Source organism: Procambarus clarkii, chromosome 85 (assembly GCF_040958095.1).
Source record: "Procambarus clarkii isolate CNS0578487 chromosome 85, FALCON_Pclarkii_2.0, whole genome shotgun sequence".
NCBI lineage: Eukaryota > Metazoa > Arthropoda > Malacostraca > Decapoda > Cambaridae > Procambarus > Procambarus clarkii.
In genome coordinates this window covers 12,969,709-12,994,462 of record NC_091234.1, presented here as the reverse complement: position 1 = coordinate 12,994,462, position 24,754 = coordinate 12,969,709, and the positions used below count along the sequence as shown (strand labels likewise).

General features: G+C 51.2%; 1 protein-coding gene across 1 annotated transcript in view; it reads right to left on the bottom strand.

Moving 5' to 3' along the window:
• The window catches only part of LOC138358691 (uncharacterized), a 47,073-nt gene that overhangs the window by 8,219 nt on the left and 14,100 nt on the right, over positions 1-24,754 (bottom strand). The window contains exons 2-23 of the mRNA XM_069316846.1: positions 22,828-23,037; positions 22,324-22,449; positions 22,052-22,197; positions 20,389-20,526; positions 18,358-18,481; positions 17,980-18,147; positions 17,294-17,437; positions 16,976-17,101; positions 16,472-16,597; positions 15,280-15,423; positions 13,523-13,666; positions 11,474-11,617; positions 8,590-8,673; positions 7,743-7,844; positions 5,961-6,104; positions 4,968-5,069; positions 4,699-4,821; positions 4,358-4,483; positions 3,812-3,937; positions 3,183-3,308; positions 2,471-2,596; positions 989-1,095 (exon numbers count right to left, since the gene is read on the bottom strand). Coding sequence (XP_069172947.1) covers positions 989-1,095; positions 2,471-2,596; positions 3,183-3,308; positions 3,812-3,937; positions 4,358-4,483; positions 4,699-4,821; positions 4,968-5,069; positions 5,961-6,104; positions 7,743-7,844; positions 8,590-8,673; positions 11,474-11,617; positions 13,523-13,666; positions 15,280-15,423; positions 16,472-16,597; positions 16,976-17,101; positions 17,294-17,437; positions 17,980-18,147; positions 18,358-18,481; positions 20,389-20,526; positions 22,052-22,197; positions 22,324-22,449; positions 22,828-23,037 — 2,906 coding nt within the window. The remainder of the gene's footprint in view (positions 1-988; positions 1,096-2,470; positions 2,597-3,182; positions 3,309-3,811; positions 3,938-4,357; positions 4,484-4,698; positions 4,822-4,967; positions 5,070-5,960; positions 6,105-7,742; positions 7,845-8,589; positions 8,674-11,473; positions 11,618-13,522; positions 13,667-15,279; positions 15,424-16,471; positions 16,598-16,975; positions 17,102-17,293; positions 17,438-17,979; positions 18,148-18,357; positions 18,482-20,388; positions 20,527-22,051; positions 22,198-22,323; positions 22,450-22,827; positions 23,038-24,754) is intronic.

Genomic DNA, 24,754 nt, shown 5'->3' with positions numbered 1-24,754 from the left:
GCAACACACCTGCAACAGCCACATGTGCCTCACTGATGAACTGCAACACACCTGCAGCAGCCACCTGTGCCTCACTGATGGACTGCAACACACCTGCAACAGCAACATGTGTCTCACTGATGAACTGCAACACACCTGCAGTGCCACCTGTGCCTCACTGATGGACTGCAACACACCTGCAACAGCCACATGTGCCTCACTGACGAACTGCAACACACCTGCAGCATCCACCTGTGCCTCACTAAAGAACTGCAACACACCTGCAGCAGCCACCTGTGCCTCACTGATGGACTGCAACACACCTGCAACAGCCTTATGTGCCTCACTGATGGACTGCAACACACCTGCAACAGCAACATGTGCCTTACTGATGGACTGCAACATATCTGCAGCAGCCACATGTGCCTCACTGATGGACTGCAACACACTTGCAACAGGCACATGTGCCTCATTGATGGACTGCAACACACCTGCAACAGCCACATGTGCCTCACTGATGGACTGCAACACACCTGCAGCAGCCACATGTGCTTCACTGATGAACTGCAACACACCTGCAGCAGCCACATTTACCTCACTGATGATCTGCAACATATCTGCAGCAGCCACATGTGTCTCACTGATGGAATGCAACACATCTGCAGCAACCATCAGTGCCTCACTGATGAACTGCAACACACCGGCAACAGCCACATGTGAATCACTGATGGACTGTAACACACCTGCAACAGCCAAATGTGCCTCACTGATGGACTGCAACACACCTGCAACAGCCACATGTGCCTCACTGATGAACTGGAACAAACCAGCAACAGCCACATGTGCCTCACTGATGGACTGCAACACACCTGCAACAGCCACATGTGCCTCACTGATGAACTGCAACACACCTGCAGCAGCCACCAGTGCCTCACTGATGGACTTCAACACACCTGCAGCAATGTGTTTCACTGATGAACTGCAACACACCTGCAGCAACCACATTTACCTCACTGATGGTCTGCAACATATTTGCAGAAGCCACAAGAGTCTCACTGATGGACTGAAACACACCTGCAGCAGCCACATGTGTCTCACTGATGGACTGCAACACATCTGCAGCAGCCACATGTGCCTCATTGATGGACTGCAACACACCTGCAGCTGCCACATGTCTCACTGATGGACTGCAACACATCTGCAACAGCCACATGCGCGTTACTGATGGACTGCAACACACCTGCAACAGCCACATGTGCCTTCTTGATGAACTGCAACACACCTGCAGCAGCCACCTGTGCCTCACTGATGGACTGCAACACACCTGCAGCAGCCACATGTGCTTCACTTATGAACTGCAACACACCTGCAGCAGCCACATTTACCTCACTGATGATCTGCAACATATCTGCAGCAGCCACATGTGTCTCACTGATGGAATGCAACACATCTGCAGCAACCATCAGTGCCTCACTGATGAACTGCAACACACCGGCAACAGCCACATGTGAATCACTGATGGACTGTAACACACCTGCAACAGCCAAATGTGCCTCACTGATGGACTGCAACACACCTGCAACAGCCACATGTGCCTCACTGATGAACTGGAACAAACCAGCAACAGCCACATGTGCCTCACTGATGGACTGCAACACACCTGCAACAGCCACATGTGCCTCACTGATGAACTGCAACACACCTGCAGCAGCCACCAGTGCCTCACTGATGGACTTCAACACACCTGCAGCAATGTGTTTCACTGATGAACTGCAACACACCTGCAGCAACCACATTTACCTCACTGATGGTCTGCAACATATTTGCAGAAGCCACAAGTCTCACTGATGGACTGAAACACACCTGCAGCAGCCACATGTGTCTCACTGATGGACTGCAACACATCTGCAGCAGCCACATGTGCCTCATTGATGGACTGCAACACACCTGCAGCTGCCACATGTCTCACTGATGGACTGCAACACATCTGCAACAGCCACATGCGCGTTACTGATGGACTGCAACACACCTGCAACAGCCACATGTGCCTTCTTGATGAACTGCAACACACCTGCAGCAGCCACCTGTGCCTCACTGATGGACTGCAACACACCTGCAGCAGCCACATGTGCTTCACTTATGAACTGCAACACACCTGCAGCAGCCACATTTACCTCACTGATGGACTGCAACATACTTGCAGCAGCCACATGTGTCTCACTAATGGACTGCTACACATCTGCAGCAGCCACATGTGCCTCACTGATGGACTGCAACACACCTGCAGCAGCCACCAGTGCTTCACTAATGGACTGTAACACACTTGCAACTGCCACATGTGCCTCACTGATGGACTGCACCACACCTGCAACAGCCACATGTGCCTCACTGATGGACTGCAACACACATGCAACAGCCACATGTGCCTTACTGATGGACTACAACACACCTGCAGCAGCCACATGTGCTTCACTGATGAACTGCAACACACCTGCAGCAGCCACATTTACATCACTGATGGTCTGCAACATATCTGCAGAAGCCACATGCGTCTCACTGATGGACTGCAACACATCTGCAGCAACCACATGTGCTTCACTGATGAACTGCAACACATCTGCAGCAGCCACATGTGCCTCATTGATGGACTGCAACACACCTGCAGCTGCCACATGTCTCACTGATGGACTGCAACACATCTGCAACAGCCATATGCGCGTTACTGATGGACTGCAACACACCTGCAACAGCCACATGTGCCTTCTTGATGAACTGCAACACACCTGCAGCAGCCACCTGTGCCTCACTGATGGACTGCAACACACCTGCAGCAGCCACATGTGCTTCACTTATGAACTGCAACACACCTGCAGCAGCCACATTTACCTCACTGATGGACTGCAACATATTTGCAGCAGCCACATGTGTCTCACTAATGGACTGCTACACATCTGCAGCAGCCACATGTGCCTCACTGATGGACTGCAACACACCTGCAGCAGCCACCAGTGCTTCACTAATGGACTGTAACACACTTGCAACTGCCACATGTGCCTCACTGATGGACTGCACCACACCTGCAACAGCCACATGTGCCTCACTGATGGACTGCAACACACATGCAACAGCCACATGTGCCTTACTGATGGACTACAACACACCTGCAGCAGCCACATGTGCTTCACTGATGAACTGCAACACACCTGCAGCAGCCACATTTACATCACTGATGGTCTGCAACATATCTGCAGAAGCCACATGCGTCTCACTGATGGACTGCAACACATCTGCAGCAACCACATGTGCTTCACTGATGAACTGCAACACACCTGCAGCAGCCACATTTACATCACTGATGGTCTGCAACATATCTGCAGCAGTCACATGCACCTCACTGATGGACTGCAACACATCTGCAGCAGCCACCAGTGCCTCACTGATAGACTACAACACACCTGCAACAGTCACATTTGCTCACTGATGGACTGTAACACACCTGCAACAGCCACATATGCCTCACTGATGGACTGCAACACACCTGCAACAACCACAAGTGCCTCACTGATGGACTGCAACACACCTGCAGCAGCCACATGTGCTTCCCTGATTAACTGCAACACACCTGCAGCAGCCACATTTACCTCACTGATGGTCTGCAACATATCTGCAGCAGCCACATGTGTCTCACTGATGGACTGCAACACATCTGCAGCAGCCACATGCACCTCACTGATTGACTGCAACACACCTGCAGCAGCCTCCAGTACCTCACTGATGGACTGTCCCACACCTGCAACAGCCACATGTGCCTCACAGATGGACTATAACACACCTGCAACAGCCACATGTGCCTCACTGATGGTCTGCAACACATCTGCAGCAGCCACATGTGCCTCACTGATGGACTGAAACACACTTGCAGCGGCCACATGTGTCTCACTGATAGACTGCAACACATCTGCAGCAGCCACATGTGCCTCACTGATGGACTGCAACACATCTGTAGCAGCCACATGTGCCTCACTGATGAACTGCAACACACCTGCATCAGCCACCTGTGCCTCACTGTTGGACTGCAACACATCTGCAACAGCCACAAGTGCCTCATTGATGGATTGCAACACATCTGCACCAGCCACATGTGCCTCACTGATGTACTGCAACACATCTGCAAGAGCGACAAGTGCCTCACTGATGAACTGCAACACACCTGCAGCAGCCATCTGTGCCTCACTGATGTACTGGAACACACCTGCAACAGCCATATGTGCCTCACTGATGAACTGCAACACACCTGCAGCAGCCACCTGTGCCTCACTGATGGACTGCAACACACCTCCAACAGCCACATGTGCCTTACCAATGGACTGCAACACACCTGCAACAGCCACATGTGCCTTCTTGATGAACTGCAACACACATACAACAGCCACATGTGCCTTCTTGATGAACTGCATCACATCTGCAGCAGCCATATGTGCCTCTCTGATGGACTGCAACACACCTGTAACAGCCACATGTGCCTCACTGATGGACTGCAACACACCTGCAGCAGCCACATGTGCCTCACTGATGGACTGCAACACATCTGCAGCACCCGCATGTGCCTCACTGATGGACTGCAACACACATGCAGCAGCCACATGTGTGTTGCCTTCTTGATGAACTGCATCACATCTGCAGCAGCCATATGTGCCTCTCTGATGGACTGCAACACACCTGTAACAGCCACATGTGCCTCACTGATGGACTGCAACACATCTGCAGCAGCCACAGGTGTCTCACTGATGGACTGCAACACATCTGTAGCAGTGAGGACTGCAACACATGTAGCAGTGATGACTGCAACACATCAGCCTTCTTGATGAACTGCATCACATCTGCAGCAGCCATATGTGCCTCTCTGATGGACTGCAACACACCTGTAACAGCCACATGTGCCTCACTGATGGACTGCAACACATCTGCAGCAGCCACAGGTGTCTCACTGATGGACTGCAACACATCTGTAGCAACCACATGTGCCTCACTGACGAACTGCAACACACCTGCATCAGCCACCTTTGCCTCACTGTTGGACTGCAACACACCTGCAACAGCCACGTGTGCCTCATTGATGGACTGTAACACATCTGCAGCAGCGACATGTGCCTCACTGATTGACTGCAACACATCTGTAGCAACCACATGTGCCTCACTGATGAACTGCAAAACACCTGCAGCAGCCACCTGTGCCTCACTGTTGGACTGCAACACACCTGCAACAGCCACGTGTGCCTCATTGATGGACTGCAACACACCTGCAACAGCCACATGTGACTCACTGATGAAATGCAACACACCTGCAACAGCCACATGTGCCTCACTGATGAACTGCAACACACCTGCAACAGCCACATGTGCCTCACTGGTGAACTGCAACACACCTGCAACAGCCACATGTACCACACTGATGGACTGCAACACACCTGCAGCAGCCACATGTGCTTCACTTATGAACTGCAACACACCTGCAGCAGCCACATTTACCTCACTGATGGTCTGCAACATATTTGCAGCAGCCACATGTGTCTCACTGATGGACTGTTACACATCTGCACCACTGATGGACTGCAACACACCTGCAGCAGCCACCAGTGCCTCACTAATGGACTGCACCACACCTGCAACAGCCACATGTGCCTCACTGATGGACTGCAACACATCTGCAGCAGCCACATGTGCCTCACTGATGGACTGCAACACACCTGCAACACCCACATGTGCCCCACTGATGGTCTGCAACACATCTGCAGCAGCCACATGTGCCTCACTGATGCACTGCAACACATCTGCAGCAGCCACATGTGCCTCACTGATGGACTGCAACACATATGCAGCACCCGCATGTGCCTCACTGATGGACTGCAGCACACATGCAGCAGCCACATGTGTCTCACTGATGGACTGCAACACATCTGCAGCAGCCACATGTGCCTCACTAATGGACTGCAACACATCTGTAGCAGCCACATGTACCTCACTGATGAACTGCAACACACCTGCATCAGCCACCTTTGCCTCACTGTTGGACTGCAACACACCTGCAACTGCCACATGTGCCTCACTGATGGACTGCCCCACACCTGCAACAGCCACATGTGCCTCATTGATGGACTGCAACACACCTGCAACAGCAACATGTGACTTACTGATGGACTGCAACACACCTGCAGCAGCCACATGTGATTCACTGATGAACTGCAACACACCTGCAGCAGCCACATTTACATCACTGATGGTCTGCAACATATCTGCAGCGGCTGGTCTGCAACATATCTGCAGCAGCCACATGTGTCTCACTGATGGACTGCAACACATCTGCAGCAGTCACATGCACCTCACTGATGGACTGCAACACACCTGCAACAGCCACCAGTGCCTCACTGATGGACTGCAACACACTTGCAACAGCCACATGTACCTCACTGATGGACTGTAACACACCTGCAACAGCCACATGTGCCTCACTGATGAACTGCGACACACCTGCAACAACCACAAGTGCCTCACTGATGGACTGCAACACACCTGCAGCAGCCACATGTGCTTCACTGATTAACTGCAACATATCTGCAGCAGCCACATGTGTCTCACTGATGGACTGCAACACATCTGCAGCAGCCACATGCACCTCACTGACTGCAACACACCTGCAGCAGCCACCAGTGCCTCACTGATGGACTGTCCCACACCTGAAACAGCCACATGTGCCTCACTGATGGACTGCAACACACCTGCAACAGCCACATGTGCCTCACTGATGAACTGAAACACACCTGCAGCAGCCACCAGTGCCTCACTGACGAACTGCAACACACCTGCAACAGCCACATGTGCCTCACTGATGTACTGCAACACACCTGCAACAGCCACATGTGCCTCTCTGATGGACTGTAACACACCTGCAACAGCTACATGTGCCTCACTGATGAACTGCAACACACCTGCAACAACATGTGCCTCACTGATAGACTTCAGCACACCTGCAACAGCCACATGTGCCTCACTGATGGACTGCAACACATCTGCAGCAGCCACATGAGCCTCACTGATGGACTGCAACACATCTGCAACAGCCACATGTGCCTCACTGATGGTCTGCAACACATCTGCAACAGCCACATGTGCCTCACTGATGGACTGCAACACATCTGCAGCAGCCACATGTGCCTCACTGATGGTCTGCAACACATCTGCAACAGCCACATGTGCCTCACTGATGGACTGCAACACACCTGCAGCACCCGCATGTGCCTCACTGATGGACTGCAACACACTTGCAGCAGCCACATGTGTCTCACTGATGGACTGCAACACATCTGCAGCAGCCACATGTGCCTCACTGATGGACTGCAACACATCTGTAGCAGCCACATGTGCCTCACTGATGAACTGCAACACACCTGCATCAGCCACCTGTGCCTCACTGTTGGACTGCAACACACCTGCAACAGCCACGTGTGCCTCATTGATGGACTGCAACACATCTGCAGCAGCAACATGTGCCTCACTGATGTACTGCAACACATCTGCAAGAGCGACAAGTGCCTCACTGATGAACTGCAACACACCTGCAGCAGCCACCTGTGCCTCACTGATGGACTGCAACACACCTGCAACAGCCACATGTGCCTCACTGATGGACTGCAATACACCTGCAGCAGCCACCTGTGGCTCACTGATGGACTGCAACACACCTGCAACAGCCACATGTGCCTTACCGATGGACTGCAACACACCTGCAATAGCCACATGTGCCATCTTGATGAACTGCAACACATCTACAACAGCCACATGTGCATTCTTGATGAACTGCAACACATCTGCAGCAGCCGCATGTGTCTCACTGATGGAGTGCAACACACCTGTAACAGCCACATGTGCCTTACTGATGGACTGAAACACACCTGCAGCAGCCACATGTGCTTCACTGATGAACTGCAACACATCTGCAGCAGCCACATGTGTCTCACTGATGGAGTGCAACACATCTGCAGCAGCCACATGGTCCTCACTGATGGACTGCAACACACCTGTAGCAGCCACCAGTGCCTCACTGATGGACTGCAACAGGCACATGTGAATCACTGATGGTCTGCAACACACCTGCAACAGCCACATGTGTCTCACTGATGGACTGCAACACATCTGCAGCAGCAACATGCACCTCACTGATGGACTGCAACACACCTGCAGCAGCCACCAGTGCCTCACTGAAGGACTGCAACACTTCTGCAGCAGCCACATGTGCCTCACTGATGGACGGCAACACACCTGCAACAACCACATGTGCCTCACTGATGGTCTGCAACACATCGGCAGCAGCCACATGTGCCTCACTGATGGACTGCAACACATCTGCAGCAGCCACATGTGCCTCACTGATGGACTGCAACACATCTGCAGCACCCGCATGTGCCTCACTGATGGCCTGTAACACACCTGAAACAGCCAAATGTGCCTCATTGATGGACTGCAACACACCTGCAACAGCCACATGTGCCTCACTGATGAACTGCTACACACCTGCCACAGCCATCTGTGCCTCACTGATGAACTGAAACACACCTGCAGCAGCCACCTGTGCCTCACTGATGGACTGCAACACACCTGCAGCAGCCTTATGTGCCTCGCTGATGAACTGCAACACACCTGCAACATCCACATGTGCCTCACTGATGAACTGCAACACATATGCAGCAGCCACCTGTGCCTCACTGACGGACTGGAACACACCTGAAACAGCCACATGTGCCTCACTGATGAACTGCAACACACATGCAGCAGCCACCTGTGCCTCACTGACGGACTGGAACACACCTGCAACAGCCACATGTGCCTCACTGATGGTCTGCAACACACCTGCAGCATCCACATGTTCCTCACTGATGGACTGCAACACATCTGCAGCAGCCACAAGTGCCTCACTGATGGTCTGCAACACACCTGCAGCAGCCACATGCGTCTCACTGATGGACTGCAGCACATCTGCAGCAGCCACGTGTGCCTCACTGATGGACTGCTACACACCTGCAGCAGCCACATGTGCCTCACTGTTGGACTGCAACACACCTGCAGCCGCCACCTGTGCCTCACAGATTGAATGCAACACACCTGCAACCGCCACATGTGCCTCAGTGATGGACTGCAACAAACACATGCGCCTCACTGATGAACGGCAACACACCTGCAACAGCCACATGTGCCTCACTGATGGACTGCAACACACCTGCAGCAGCCACATGTGCCTCACTGATGGAATGCAACACACCTGCAACAGCCACATGTGCTTCACTGATGAACTGCAACACACCAGCAGCAGCCACATTTACCTGACTGATGGTCTGCAACATATCTACAGCAGCCACATGTGTCTCACTGATGGACTGCAACACATCTGCAGCAACCACATGTACCTTTCTGATGGACTGCAACACACATGCAACAGCCACATGTGAATCACTGATGGTCTGTAACACACCTGCAACAGCCACATGTGCCTCACTGATGAACTGCAACATACCTGCAGCAGCCACCTGTGTCTCACTGATGGACTGCAACACCTGCAACAGCCACATGTACCTCACTGATGAATTGCAACACACCTGCAGCAGCCACCTGTGCCCCACTGATGGACTGCAACACACCTACAACAGCCACATGTGCCTCACTGATGGACTGCAACACACCAGCAACAGCCACATGTGTCTTCTTGATGAACTGCAACACACCTGCAGCAGCCACATTTACCTCACTGATGGTCTGCAACATATCTGCAGCAGCCACATGTGTCTCACTGATGGACTGCAACACATCTGCAGCAGCAACATGCACCTCACTGATGGACTGCAACACACCTGCAGCAGCAACCAGTGCCTCACTGATGGACTGCAACACACCTGCAACAGCCACATGTGCCTCACTGATGAACTGTAACACACCTGAAACAGCCACATGTGCCTCACTGATGAACTGCAACACACCTGCATCAGCCACCTGTGCCTCACTGTTGGACTGCAACACATCTGCAACAGCCACAAGTGCCTCATTGATGGATTGCAACACATCTGCACCAGCCACATGTGCCTCACTGATGTACTGCAACACATCTGCAAGAGCGACAAGTGCCTCACTGATGAACTGCAACACACCTGCAGCAGCCATCTGTGCCTCACTGATGTACTGGAACACACCTGCAACAGCCATATGTGCCTCACTGATGAACTGCAACACACCTGCAGCAGCCACCTGTGCCCTCACTGATGGACTGCAACACACCTCCAACAGCCACATGTGCCTTACCGATGGACTGCAACAGCCACATGTGCCTTCTTGATGAACTGCAACACACCTACAACAGCCACATGTGCCTTCTTGATGAACTGCATCACATCTGCAGCAGCCAGATGTGCCTCTCTGATGGACTGCAACACACCTGTAACAGCCACATGTGCCTCACTGATGGACTGCAACACACCTGCAGCAGCCACATGTGCCTCACTGATGGACTGCAACACATCTGCAGCACCCGCATGTGCCTCACTGATGGACTGCAACACACATGCAGCAGCCACATGTGTCTCACTGATGGACTGCAACACATCTGCAGCAGCCACAGGTGTCTCACTGATGGACTGCAACACATCTGTAGCAGCCACATGTACCTAACTGACGAACTGCAACACACCTGCATCAGCCACCTTTGCCTCACTGTTGGACTGCAACACACCTGCAACAGCCACGTGTGCCTCATTGATGGACTGTAACACATCTGCAGCAGCGACATGTGCCTCACTGATTGACTGCAACACATCTGTAGCAACCACATGTGCCTCACTGATGAACTGCAAAACACCTGCAGCAGCCACCTGTGCCTCACTGTTGGACTGCAACACACCTGCAACAGCCACGTGTGCCTCATTGATGGACTGCAACACACCTGCAACAGCCACATGTGACTCACTGATGAAATGCAACACACCTGCAACAGCCACAAGTGCCTCACTGATGAACTGCAACACACCTGCAACAGCCACATGTGCCTCACTGGTGAACTGCAACACACCTGCAACAGCCACATGTACCACACTGATGGACTGCAACACACCTGCAGCAGCCACATGTGCTTCACTTATGAACTGCAACACACCTGCAGCAGCCACATTTACCTCACTGATGGTCTGCAACATATTTGCAGCAGCCACATGTGTCTCACTGATGGACTGTTACACATCTGCATCACTGATGGTCTGCAACACATCTGCAGCAGCCACATGTGCCTCACTGATGCACTGCAACACATCTGCAGCAGCCACATGTGCCTCACTGATGGACTGCAACACATCTGCAGCACCCGCATGTGCCTCACTGATGGACTGCAGCACACATGCAGCAGCCACATGTGTCTCACTGATGGACTGCAACACATCTGCAGCAGCCACATGTGCCTCACTAATGGACTGCAACACATCTGTAGCAGCCACATGTACCTCACTGATGAACTGCAACACACCTGCATCAGCCACCTTTGCCTCACTGTTGGACTGCAACACACCTGCAACTGCCACATGTGCCTCACTGATGGACTGCCCCACACCTGCAACAGCCACATGTGCCTCATTGATGGACTGCAACACACCTGCAACAGCAACATGTGCCTTACTGATGGACTGCAACACACCTGCAGCAGCCACATGTGATTCACTGATGAACTGCAACACACCTGCAGCAGCCACATTTACATCACTGATGGTCTGCAACATATCTGCAGCAGCCACATGTGTCTCACTGATGGACTGCAACACATCTGCAGCAGTCACATGCACCTCACTGATGGACTGCAACACACCTGCAACAGCCACCAGTGCCTCACTGATGGACTGCAACACACTTGCAACAGCCACATGTACCTCACTGATGGACTGTAACACACCTGCAACAGCCACATGTGCCTCACTGATGAACTGCGACACACCTGCAACAACCACAAGTGCCTCACTGATGGACTGCAACACACCTGCAGCAGCCACATGTGCTTCACTGATTAACTGCAACATATCTGCAGCAGCCACATGTGTCTCACTGATGGACTGCAACACATCTGCAGCAGCCACATGCACCTCACTGACTGCAACACACCTGCAGCAGCCACCAGTGCCTCACTGATGGACTGTCCCACACCTGAAACAGCCACATGTGCCTCACTGATGTACTGCAACACACCTGCAACAGCCACATGTGCCTCACTGATGAACTGAAACACACCTGCAGCAGCCACCAGTGCCTCACTGACGAACTGCAACACACCTGCAACAGCCACATGTGCCTCACTGATGTACTGCAACACACCTGCAACAGCCACATGTGCCTCTCTGATGGACTGTAACACACCTGCAACAGCTACATGTGCCTCACTGATGAACTGCAACACACCTGCAACAACATGTGCCTCACTGATAGACTTCAGCACACCTGCAACAGCCACATGTGCCTCACTGATGGACTGCAACACATCTGCAGCAGCCACATGAGCCTCACTGATGGACTGCAACACATCTGCAACAGCCACATGTGCCTCACTGATGGTCTGCAACACATCTGCAACAGCCACATGTGCCTCACTGATGGACTGCAACACATCTGCAGCAGCCACATGTGCCTCACTGATGGTCTGCAACACATCTGCAACAACCACATGTGCCTCACTGATGGACTGCAACACACCTGCAGCACCCGCATGTGCCTCACTGATGGACTGCAACACACTTGCAGCAGCCACATGTGTCTCACTGATGGACTGCAACACATCTGCAGCAGCCACATGTGCCTCACTGATGGACTGCAACACATCTGTAGCAGCCACATGTGCCTCACTGATGAACTGCAACACACCTGCATCAGCCACCTGTGCCTCACTGTTGGACTGCAACACACCTGCAACAGCCACGTGTGCCTCATTGATGGACTGCAACACATCTGCAGCAGCAACATGTGCCTCACTGAAGTACTGCAACACATCTGCAGCAGCCACATGTGCCTCACTGATGGACTGCAACACATCTGTAGCAGCCACCTGTGCCTCACTGATGGACAGCAACACCTGCAACAGCCACATGTGCCTCACTGATGGACTGCAACACACCTGCAGCAGCCACCAGTGCCTCACTAATGGACTGCACCACACCTGCAACAGCCACATGTGCCTCACTGATGGACTGCAACACATCTGCAGCAGCCACATGTGCCTCACTGATGGACTGCAACACACCTGCAACACCCACATGTGCCCCACTGATGGTCTGCAACACATCTGCAGCAGCCACATGTGCCTCACTGATGCACTGCAACACATCTGCAGCAGCCACATGTGCCTCACCGATGGACTGCAACACATCTGCAGCACCCGCATGTGCCTCACTGATGGACTGCAGCACACATGCAGCAGCCACATGTGTCTCACTGATGGACTGCAACACATCTGCAGCAGCCACATGTGCCTCACTAATGGACTGCAACACATCTGTAGCAGCCACATGTACCTCACTGATGAACTGCAACACACCTGCATCAGCCACCTTTGCCTCACTGTTGGACTGCAACACACCTGCAACTGCCACATGTGCCTCACTGATGGACTGCCCCACACCTGCAACAGCCACATGTGCCTCATTGATGGACTGCAACACACCTGCAACAGCAACATGTGCCTTACTGATGGACTGCAACACACCTGCAGCAGCCACATGTGATTCACTGATGAACTGCAACACACCTGCAGCAGCCACATTTACATCACTGATGGTCTGCAACATATCTGCAGCAGCCACATGTGTCTCACTGATGGACTGCAACACATCTGCAGCAGTCACATGCACCTCACTGATGGACTGCAACACACCTGCAACAGCCACCAGTGCCTCACTGATGGACTGCAACACACTTGCAACAGCCACATGTACCTCACTGATGGACTGTAACACACCTGCAACAGCCACATGTGCCTCACTGATGAACTGCGACACACCTGCAACAACCACAAGTGCCTCACTGCTGGACTGCAACACACCTGCAGCAGCCACATGTGCTTCACTGATTAACTGCAACATATCTGCAGCAGCCACATGTGTCTCACTGATGGACTGCAACACATCTGCAGCAGCCACATGCACCTCACTGACTGCAACACACCTGCAGCAGCCACCAGTGCCTCACTGATGGACTGTCCCACACCTGAAACAGCCACATGTGCCTCACTGATGGACTGCAACACACCTGCAACAGCCACATGTGCCTCACTGATGAACTGAAACACACCTGCAGCAGCCACCAGTGCCTCACTGACGAACTGCAACACACCTGCAACAGCCACATGTGCCTCACTGATGTACTGCAACACACCTGCAACAGCCACATGTGCCTCTCTGATGGACTGTAACACACCTGCAACAGCTACATGTGCCTCACTGATGAACTGCAACACACCTGCAACAACATGTGCCTCACTGATAGACTTCAGCACACCTGCAACAGCCACATGTGCCTCACTGATGGACTGCAACACATCTGCAGCAGCCACATGAGCCTCACTGATGGACTGCAACACATCTGCAACAGCCACATGTGCCTCACTGATGGTCTGCAACACATCTGCAACAGCCACATGTGCCTCACTGATGGACTGCAACACATCTGCAGCAGCCACATGTGCCTCACTGATGGTCTGCAACACATCTGCAACAGCCACATGTGCCTCACTGATGGACTGCAACACACCTGCAGCACCCGCATGTGCCTCACTGATGGACTGCAACACACTTGCAGCAGCCACATGTGTCTCACTGATGGACTGCAACACATCTGCAGCAGCCACATGTGCCTCACTGATGGACTGCAACACATCTGTAGCAGCCACATGTGCCTCACTGATGAACTGCAACACACCTGCATCAGCCACCTGTGCCTCACTGTTGGACTGCAACACACCTGCAACAGCCACGTGTGCCTCATTGATGGACTGCAACACATCTGCAGCAGCAACATGTGCCTCACTGATGTACTGCAACACATCTGCAGCAGCCACATGTGCCTCACTGATGGACTGCAACACATCTGTAGCAGCCACCTGTGCCTCACTGATGGACTGCAACACACCTGCAACAGCCACATGTGCCTCACTGATGGACTGCAACACACCTGCAGCAGCCACCTGTGGCTCACTGATGGACTGCAACACACCTGCAACAGCCACATGTGCCTTACCGATGGACTGCAACACACCTGCAATAGCCACATGTGCCATCTTGATGAACTGCAACACATCTACAACAGCCACATGTGCCTTCTTGATGAACTGCAACACATCAGCAGCAGCCGCATGTGTCTCACTGATGGAGTGCAACACACCTGTAACAGCCACATGTGCCTTACTGATGGACTGAAACACACCTGCAGCAGCCACATGTGCTTCACTGATGAACTGCAACACATCTGCAGCAGCCACATGTGTCTCACTGATGGAGTGCAACACATCTGCAGCAGCCACATGGTCCTCACTGATGGACTGCAACACACCTGTAGCAGCCACCAGTGCCTCACTGATGGACTGCAACACACCTGCAACAGGCACATGTGAATCACTGATGGTCTGCAACACACCTGCAACAGCCACATGTGCCTCACTGATGAACTGCTACACATCTGCAACAGCCACATGTGCCTCACTGATGAACTGCTACACACCTGCCGCAGCCATCTGTGCCTCACTGATGAACTGAAACACCTGCAGCAGCCACCTGTGCCTCACTGATGGACTGCAACACACCTGCAACAGCCACATGTGAATCACTGATGGTCTGTAACACACCTGCAACAGCCACCTGTGCCGCACTGATGGACTGCAACACACCTACAACAGCCACATGTGCCTCACTGATGGACTGCAACACACCAGCAACAGCCACATGTGTCTTCTTGATGAACTGCAACACACCTGCAGCAGCCACATTTACCTCACTGATGGTCTGCAACATATCTGCAGCAGCCACATGTGTCTCACTGATGGACTGCAACACATCTGCAGCAGCAACATGCACCTCACTGATGGACTGCAACACACCTGCAGCAGCCACCAGTGCCTCACTGAAGGACTGCAACACATCTGCAGCAGCCACATGTGCCTCACTGATGGACGGCAACACACCTGCAACAACCACATGTGCCTCACTGATGGTCTGCAACACATCGGCAGCAGCCACATGTGCCTCACTGATGGACTGCAACACATCTGCAGCAGCCACATGTGCCTCACTGATGGACTGCAACACATCTGCAGCACCCGCATGTGCCTCACTGATGACCTGTAACACACCTGAAACAGCCAAATGTGCCTCATTGATGGACTGCAACACACCTGCAACAGCCACATGTGCCTCACTGATGAACTGCTACACACCTGCCACTGCCATCTGTGCCTCACTGATGAACTGAAACACACCTGCAGCAGCCACCTGTGCCTCACTGATGGACTGCAACACACCTGCAGCAGCCTTATGTGCCTCGCTGATGAACTGCAACACACCTGCAACATCCACATGTGCCTCACTGATGAACTGCAACACACATGCAGCAGCCACCTGTGCCTCACTGACGGACTGGAACACACCTGAAACAGCCACATGTGCCTCACTGATGAACTGCAACACACATGCAGCAGCCACCTGTGCCTCACTGACGGACTGGAACACACCTGCAACAGCCACATGTGCCTCACTGATGGTCTGCAACACACCTGCAGCAGCCACATGTTCCTCACTGATGGACTGCAACACATCTGCAGCAGCCACAAGTGCCTCACTGATGGTCTGCAACACACCTGCAGCAGCCACATGCGTCTCACTGATGGACTGCAGCACATCTGCAGCAGCCACGTGTGCCTCACTGATGGACTGCTACACACCTGCAGCAGCCACATGTGCCTCACTGTTGGACTGCAACACACCTGCAGCCGCCACCTGTGCCTCACAGATTGAATGCAACACACCTTCAACCGCCACATGTGCCTCAGTGATGGACTGCAACACACCTGCAACAAACACATGTGCCTCACTGATGAACGGCAACACACCTGCAACAGCCACATGTGCCTCACTGATGGACTGCAACACACCTGCAGCAGCCACATGTGCCTCACTGATGGAATGCAACACACCTGCAACAGCCACATGTGCTTCACTGATGAACTGCAACACACCAGCAGCAGCCACATTTACCTGACTGATGGTCTGCAACATATCTGCAGCAGCCACATGTGTCTCACTGATGGACTGCAACACATCTGCAGCAACCACATGTACCTTTCTGATGGACTGCAACACACATGCAACAGCCACATGTGAATCACTGATGGTCTGTAACACACCTGCAACAGCCACATGTGCCTCACTGATGAACTGCAACATACCTGCAGCAGCCACCTGTGTCTCACTGATGGACTGCAACACCTGCAACAGCCACATGTACCTCACTGATGAATTGCAACACACCTGCAGCAGCCACCTGTGCCCCACTGATGGACTGCAACACACCTACAACAGCCACATGTGCCTCACTGATGGACTGCAACACACCAGCAACAGCCACATGTGTCTTCTTGATGAACTGCAACACACCTGCAGCAGCCACATTTACCTCACTGATGGTCTGCAACATATCTGCAGCAGCCACATGTGTCTCACTGATGGACTGCAACACATCTGCAGCAGCAACATGCACCTCACTGATGGACTGCAACACACCTGCAGCAGCCACCAGTGCCTCACTGATGGACTGCAACACACCTGCAACAGCCACATGTGCCTCACTGATGAACTGTAACACACCTGAAACAGCCACATGTGCCTCACTGATGAACTGTAACACACCTGAAACAGCCACATGTGCCTCTGATGGACTGCAACGCACTTGCAACAGCCACATGTGCCTCACTGATGAACTGCAGCACACCTGCCGCAGACATCTGTGCCTCACTGATGAACTGCAACACACCTGCAGCAGCCACCTGTGCCTCACTGATGGACTGCAACACACCTGCAGCAGCCTTATGTGCCTCGCTGATGAACTGCAACACACCTGCAACATCCACATGTGCCTCACTGATGAACTGCAACACACAAGCAGCAGCCACCTGTGCCTCACTGACGGACTGGAACACACCTGCAACAGCCACATGTGCCTCACTGATGAACTGCAACACACCTGCAGCAGCCATCTGTGCCTCACTGATGGACTGCAACACACCTGCAACAGCCACATGTGCCTTACCGATTGACTGCAACAAACCTGCAACAGCCACATGTGCCTTCTTGATGAACTGCAACACACCTGCAACAGCCACATGTGCCTTCTTGATGAACTGCACCATATCTGCAGCAGCCATATGTGCCTCTGATGGACTGCAACACCCCTGTAACAGCCACATGTGCCTCACTGATGGACTGCAACACACCTGCAGCAGCCACATTTACCTCACTGATGGACTGCAACACATCTGCAGCAGCCACATGTGCCTCACTGATGAATTACAACACACCTGCAGCAGCCACCTGTGCCTCACTGATGAACTGGAACACACCTGCAACAGCCACATGTGCTTCACTGATGAACTGCAACACACCTGCACCAGCCACTTTTACCTCACTGATGGACTGCAACACACCTGCAACAGCCACATGTGCCTCACTGATGGACTGCAACACACCTGCAACAGCCACATGTGCCCCACTGATGAACTGCAACACACCTGCAACAGTCACCTGTGCCTAACTGATGGACGCCAACACACCTGCAACAGCCACATGTGCCTCACTGATGAATTACAACACACCTGCAGCAGCCACCTGTGCCTCACTGATGAACTGGAACACACCTGCAACAGCCACATGTGCTTCACTGATGAACTGCAACACACCTGCACCAGCAACTTTTACCTCACTGATGGACTGCAACACACCTGCAACAGCCACATGTGCCCCACTGATGAACTGCAACACACCTGCAAGTCACCTGTGCCTAACTGATGGACGCCAACACACCTGCAACAGCCACATGTGCCTCACTGATGAATTACAACACACCTGCAGCAGCCACCTGTGCCTCACTGATGAACTGGAACACACCTGCAACAGCCACATGTGCTTCACTGATGAACTGCAACACACCTGCACCAGCCACTTTTACCTCACTGATGGACTGCAAAACACCTGCAACAGTCACATGTGCCCCACTGATGGACTGCAACACACCTGCAACAGCCACATGTGCCCCACTGATGAACTGCAACACACCTGCAACAGTCACCTGTGCCTAACTGATGGACGCCAACACACCTGCAACAGCCACATGTGCCTCACTGATGAAATGCAACACACCTGCAGCAGCGACCTGTGCCTCACTGATGGACTGCAACACACCTGCAACGGCCACATGTGCCTCACTGATGAACTGCAACACACCTGCAACAGCCACATGTGCCTCACTGATGGACTGCAACACACCTGCAACAGGCACATGTGCCTCACTGATGGACTGCAATACACCTGCAACAGCCACATGTGCCTCACTGATGGATTGCAACACACCTGCAGCAGCCACATGTGCTTCACTGATGAACTGCAACACACCTGCAACAGTCACATTTACCTCACTGATGGTCTGCAACATATCTGCAGCAGCCACATGTGCTTCACTGATGGACAGCAACACACCTGCAATAGCCAAATGTGCTTCACTGATGGACTGCAACACACCTGCAGCAGCCACATGTGTCTCACTAATGGACTGCAAAACACCTGCAACAGCCACATGTGCCTCACTGATGGACTGCAACACACCTGCAGCAGCCACATGTGCCTCACTGATGAACTGCAACACACCTGCAGCAGTCACATGTGCCTCACTGATGGACTGCAACACACCTGCAGCAGCCACATGTGCTTCACTGATGAACTGCAACACACCTGCAGCAGCCACATGTGCCTCACTGATGGACTGCAACACACCTGCAGCAGCCACATGTGCTTCACTGATGAACTGCAACACACCTGCAGCAGCCACATGTGCCTTACTGATGGACTGCAACACACCTGCAGCAGCCACATGTGCTTTACTGATGAACTGCAACACACCTGCAACAGCAACATTTACCTCACTGATGGACTGCAACACATCTGCAGCAGCCACATGTGCCTCACTGATGGACTGCAACACACCTGCAACAGCCATATGTGCCTCACTGATGGACTGCAACACACCTGCCGCAGCCACATGTGCTTCACTGATGAACTGCAACACACTTGCAGCAACAACATTTACCTCACTAATGGACTGCAACACATCTGCAGCAGCCACATGTGCCTCACTGATGGACTGCAACACATCTGCAGCAGCCACATGTGTCTCACTGATGGACTGCAACACATCTGCAGCAACCACATGTGCCTTTCTGATGGACTGCAACACACATGCAACAGCCACCTGTGTCTCACTGATAGACTTCAACACACCTGCAACAGCCACATGTGCCTCACTGATGGACTGCAACACATCTGCAGCAGCCACATGTGATGTGGGGAAATCTGGCTCCAGTATAATACTAAGAAAATGTATAATGATGTGAATGTAAAATAATGATAAATTCTAAGATAGCTCGAAGGACCAGAATGAGTAATTAAATGAGAAATCAGTGGCTTATAGATCTATGATTATATGAATAAATTCTATTAATTAAGCAATGACTGTAAATTATATAATTCTAGAGCCAGCCTCCCATGACACAATTTGGGGGGGGGGGGGTATTCTATAAGATTAATCTATGTGGAACATATATTATGCAATAACAATAATTATAATATGCACACACATAAATAATGAGTAAAATGTATAATGCAAAATACTACTGCCATATGAAGATTAATAATGCATAACTGGCAGTATCAGACATGTAGATATATATTTGGATATGGACTCTAAATAATAAACTACTATCTACAATGAAAACTGATTATGTCTCAGCTGTGACAGAGGACGTAGATGCAGTCCACTGTACGTCTGGCTGGAAACAGTTTGAGATAGTGTTAAGTTGGGGCACGTGAGGGTATGGCGGTCACACGCTTCCTCAGGGTGTTGCACCATGCTGCAATAATGATAATCCCGTAATTTCCACCTCCAAACTAGTATTCACACATATATACGGTAATATCTAAATATTTGGAGGGGAAAGAGCTGCACTTACATGAGATTATTTTTATACGCCCACATCATAACGACATGGCACCTACATGATCTTATTTAAGATCTCGTTAAATAGAACAAATGAGGTAAAAATGCCTGCCGAACTGGTGTCCGTGATTCTGGGAAGCTGCGTCCTCAATCTGGCATCTAAAGATGTTCGGATGCCGGTTGGATGAGAAGATTTTGGACCGCTTACGGAGCACCACTTGTTGATCGCAAATATGGCGAGAGTCCTCTCTTTCTCTCCTTCCCCAAAGTCGCGCATGCGCAATAGCTCGCCGTGAGGATTCGAGCATAAATTATATTTATTTATTAACGCTAAATAGGGAAGGGGGCGTGTATGAACACTCTTGATGATTAAGATAAATATTTTATGTGGTGATGTTTAATTCTCACAGTGCACGTCAGTTAATGTAGACGGCACAAATAAAACAATACGGACTTGGTGGTGGAAATGATGTTAGATTATGATATGATTTACTGGAACAGCGATTAAGCTGGGTAAAGAAATTCCAGTAAACTATTGTATACTAAAAGTAAACCTATTACTAAATTATTATTCCTAATAAAGGAAAGTAAATGGTTACATTGGTGTTAGATCTACAGGTATGTGGAAATTTTATCCCCCGTGCGTGGCTGACGCAACACTACACAATTCTAGGAGAAATTACATGATGTTCCACAACCTAATACAGTAAATTCTACAATACTAAACTACGTATTAGTAGCGTTAGTCAATTATTACTCTTAATACAGGAAATACACCTGCCGCAGCCACCTGTGCCTCACTGATGAACTGCAACACACCTGCAGCAGCCACCTGTGCCTCACTGATGGACTGCAACACACCTGCAGCACCCTTATGTGCCTCGCTGATGAACTGTAACACACCTGCAACATCCACATGTGCCTCACTGACGAACTGCAACACACATGCAGCAGCCACCTGTGCCTCACTGACGGACTGGAACACACCTGAAACAGCCACATGTGCCTCACTGATGAACTGCAACACACCTGCAGCAGCCACCTGTGCCTCACTGATGGACTGCAACACACCTGCAACAGCCACATGTGCCTTCTTGATGAACTGCACCATATCTGCAGCAGCCATATGTGCCTCTCTGATGGACTGGAACACACCTGTAACAGCCACATGTGCCTCACTGATGGACTGCAACACACCTGCAGCAGCCACATGTGCTTCACTGATGAACTGCAACACACCTGCAGCAGCCACATTGACCTCACTGATGGACTGCAACACATCTGCAGCAGCCACATGTGCCTCACTGATGGACTGCAACATACCTGCAACAGCCACATGTGCCTCACTGATGAATTGCAACACACCTGCAGCAGCCACCTGTGCCTCACTGATGAACTGCAACACACCTGCAACAGCCACATATGCCTCACTGATGGACTGCAACACACCTGCAACAGCCACATGTACCTAACAAATAGACTGCAACACACCTGCAGCAGCCACATGTTCCTCACTGATGGACTGCAACACACCTGCAACAGCCACATGTGCTTCACTGATGAACTGCAACACACCTACAGCAGCCATATTTACCTGACAGATGGTCTGCAACATATCTGCAGCAGCCACATGTGTCTCACTGATGAACTGCAACACATCTGTAGCAACCACATGTGCCTTTCTGATGGACTGCAACACACCTGCAGCAGCCACCTGTGTCTCACTGATAGACTTCAACACACCTGCAACAGCCACATGTGCCTCACTGATGGACTGCAACACATCTGCAGCAGCCACATGTGCCTCACTGATGGACGGCAACACACCTGCAACAACCACATGTGCCTCACTGATGGTCTGCAACACATCGGCAGCAGCCACATGTGCCTCACTGATGGACTGCAACACATCTGCAGCAGCCACATGTGCCTCACTGATGGACTGCAACACATCTGCAGCACCCGCATGTGCCTCACTGATGGACTGCAACACATCTGCAGCAGCCACATGTGCATCACTGATGGACTGCAACACATCTGTAGCAGCCACATGTGCCTCACTGATGAACTGCAACACACCTGCAACAGCCACATGTGCCTCACTGATGGTCTGCAACACATCGGCAGCAGCCACATGTGCCTCACTGATGGACTGCAACACATCTGCAGCAGCCACATGTGCCTCACTGATGGACTGCAACACATCTGCAGCACCCGCATGTGCCTCACTGATGGACTGCAACACATCTGCAGCAGCCACATGTGCACCACTGATGGACTGCAACACATCTGTAGCAGCCACATGTGCCTCACTGATGGACTGCAACTATTATAGTTGTGTGTGTTGGTGGTGTTGTCGTCGTTGATCCTTCTCTACGGACAACCCAACCCACAACTCGGTAGAGTGTTTATACTTTACCAGGAGATCACCCTGGGCGCTTCTGGCTCTTGGAGAGGGGCTCAATGTCACACGTTTAGGGGATGCGGCTCCAATACTTAGCCTCGTTGTCACGTGTACACACCCACTCGAGCCGCTGTGACTCCCCGCTCTCTCCTTAGGTGATATGATCTCCTCAATCCCCTTTTGACTTATTAGTATTACCTTCTACCCTGTCCACAGCAGTGGTTCTTGGTTCTTTCTCTCTCTCTCTCTCTTCTTCTGTACTATTTCATGGGAAGCCTCACTAGGACAAGGGCAAACACCAGCAAATTGGAATACATTTACTGGACAAAGCACATATACAATACATACACACATATAATAATAATGAATCCCACACTCTATACTATTTCAGTCAGGTTGCACTCCAACACCATCAGAACTCTATCATCAGCTTATCAAGTGGTATCCTATCTCCTGGTTCACCACCTGATACTATCAACCTCCTCAAGTAGATGAAGTCTACATACACTGTTGCACTATCAACAAGAAATTATATATATATATATATATATATATATATATATATATATATATATATATATATATATATATATATATATATATATATATATATAATATATGCTTATAATATATATATGCTTAAAACAACCAAGGGATCCACTTAAAGTATTAGTTTACAATAATAGTTTTAATAAATAGCTGTCATTTTAGTTTTATACACAACAGCAATTATGAAACCCTATAGCTAGATATCGTACTGTAATCCACAAGTAGCTACCACACATCTGGCAGCACAGCGGATTATTAGCTGTGTTGATCGGCTAGTCAACTATCCTCACATCCATCAAATAGCTATCCAAATGTCGCACCTCAATTCATCCATCTAGCAACTTAGCTGGATGCTAGTCACTATATTCATAGCCTAATCATTTCTACACCTCAAAAATAAAAAATCCTACTTTCTAAACCAACACGCGCAAATACATGCATACATACCTACACATACTCCACAACCCATACATTCATAGAGAATAGCCTAGTTTTTTGCCACCATTT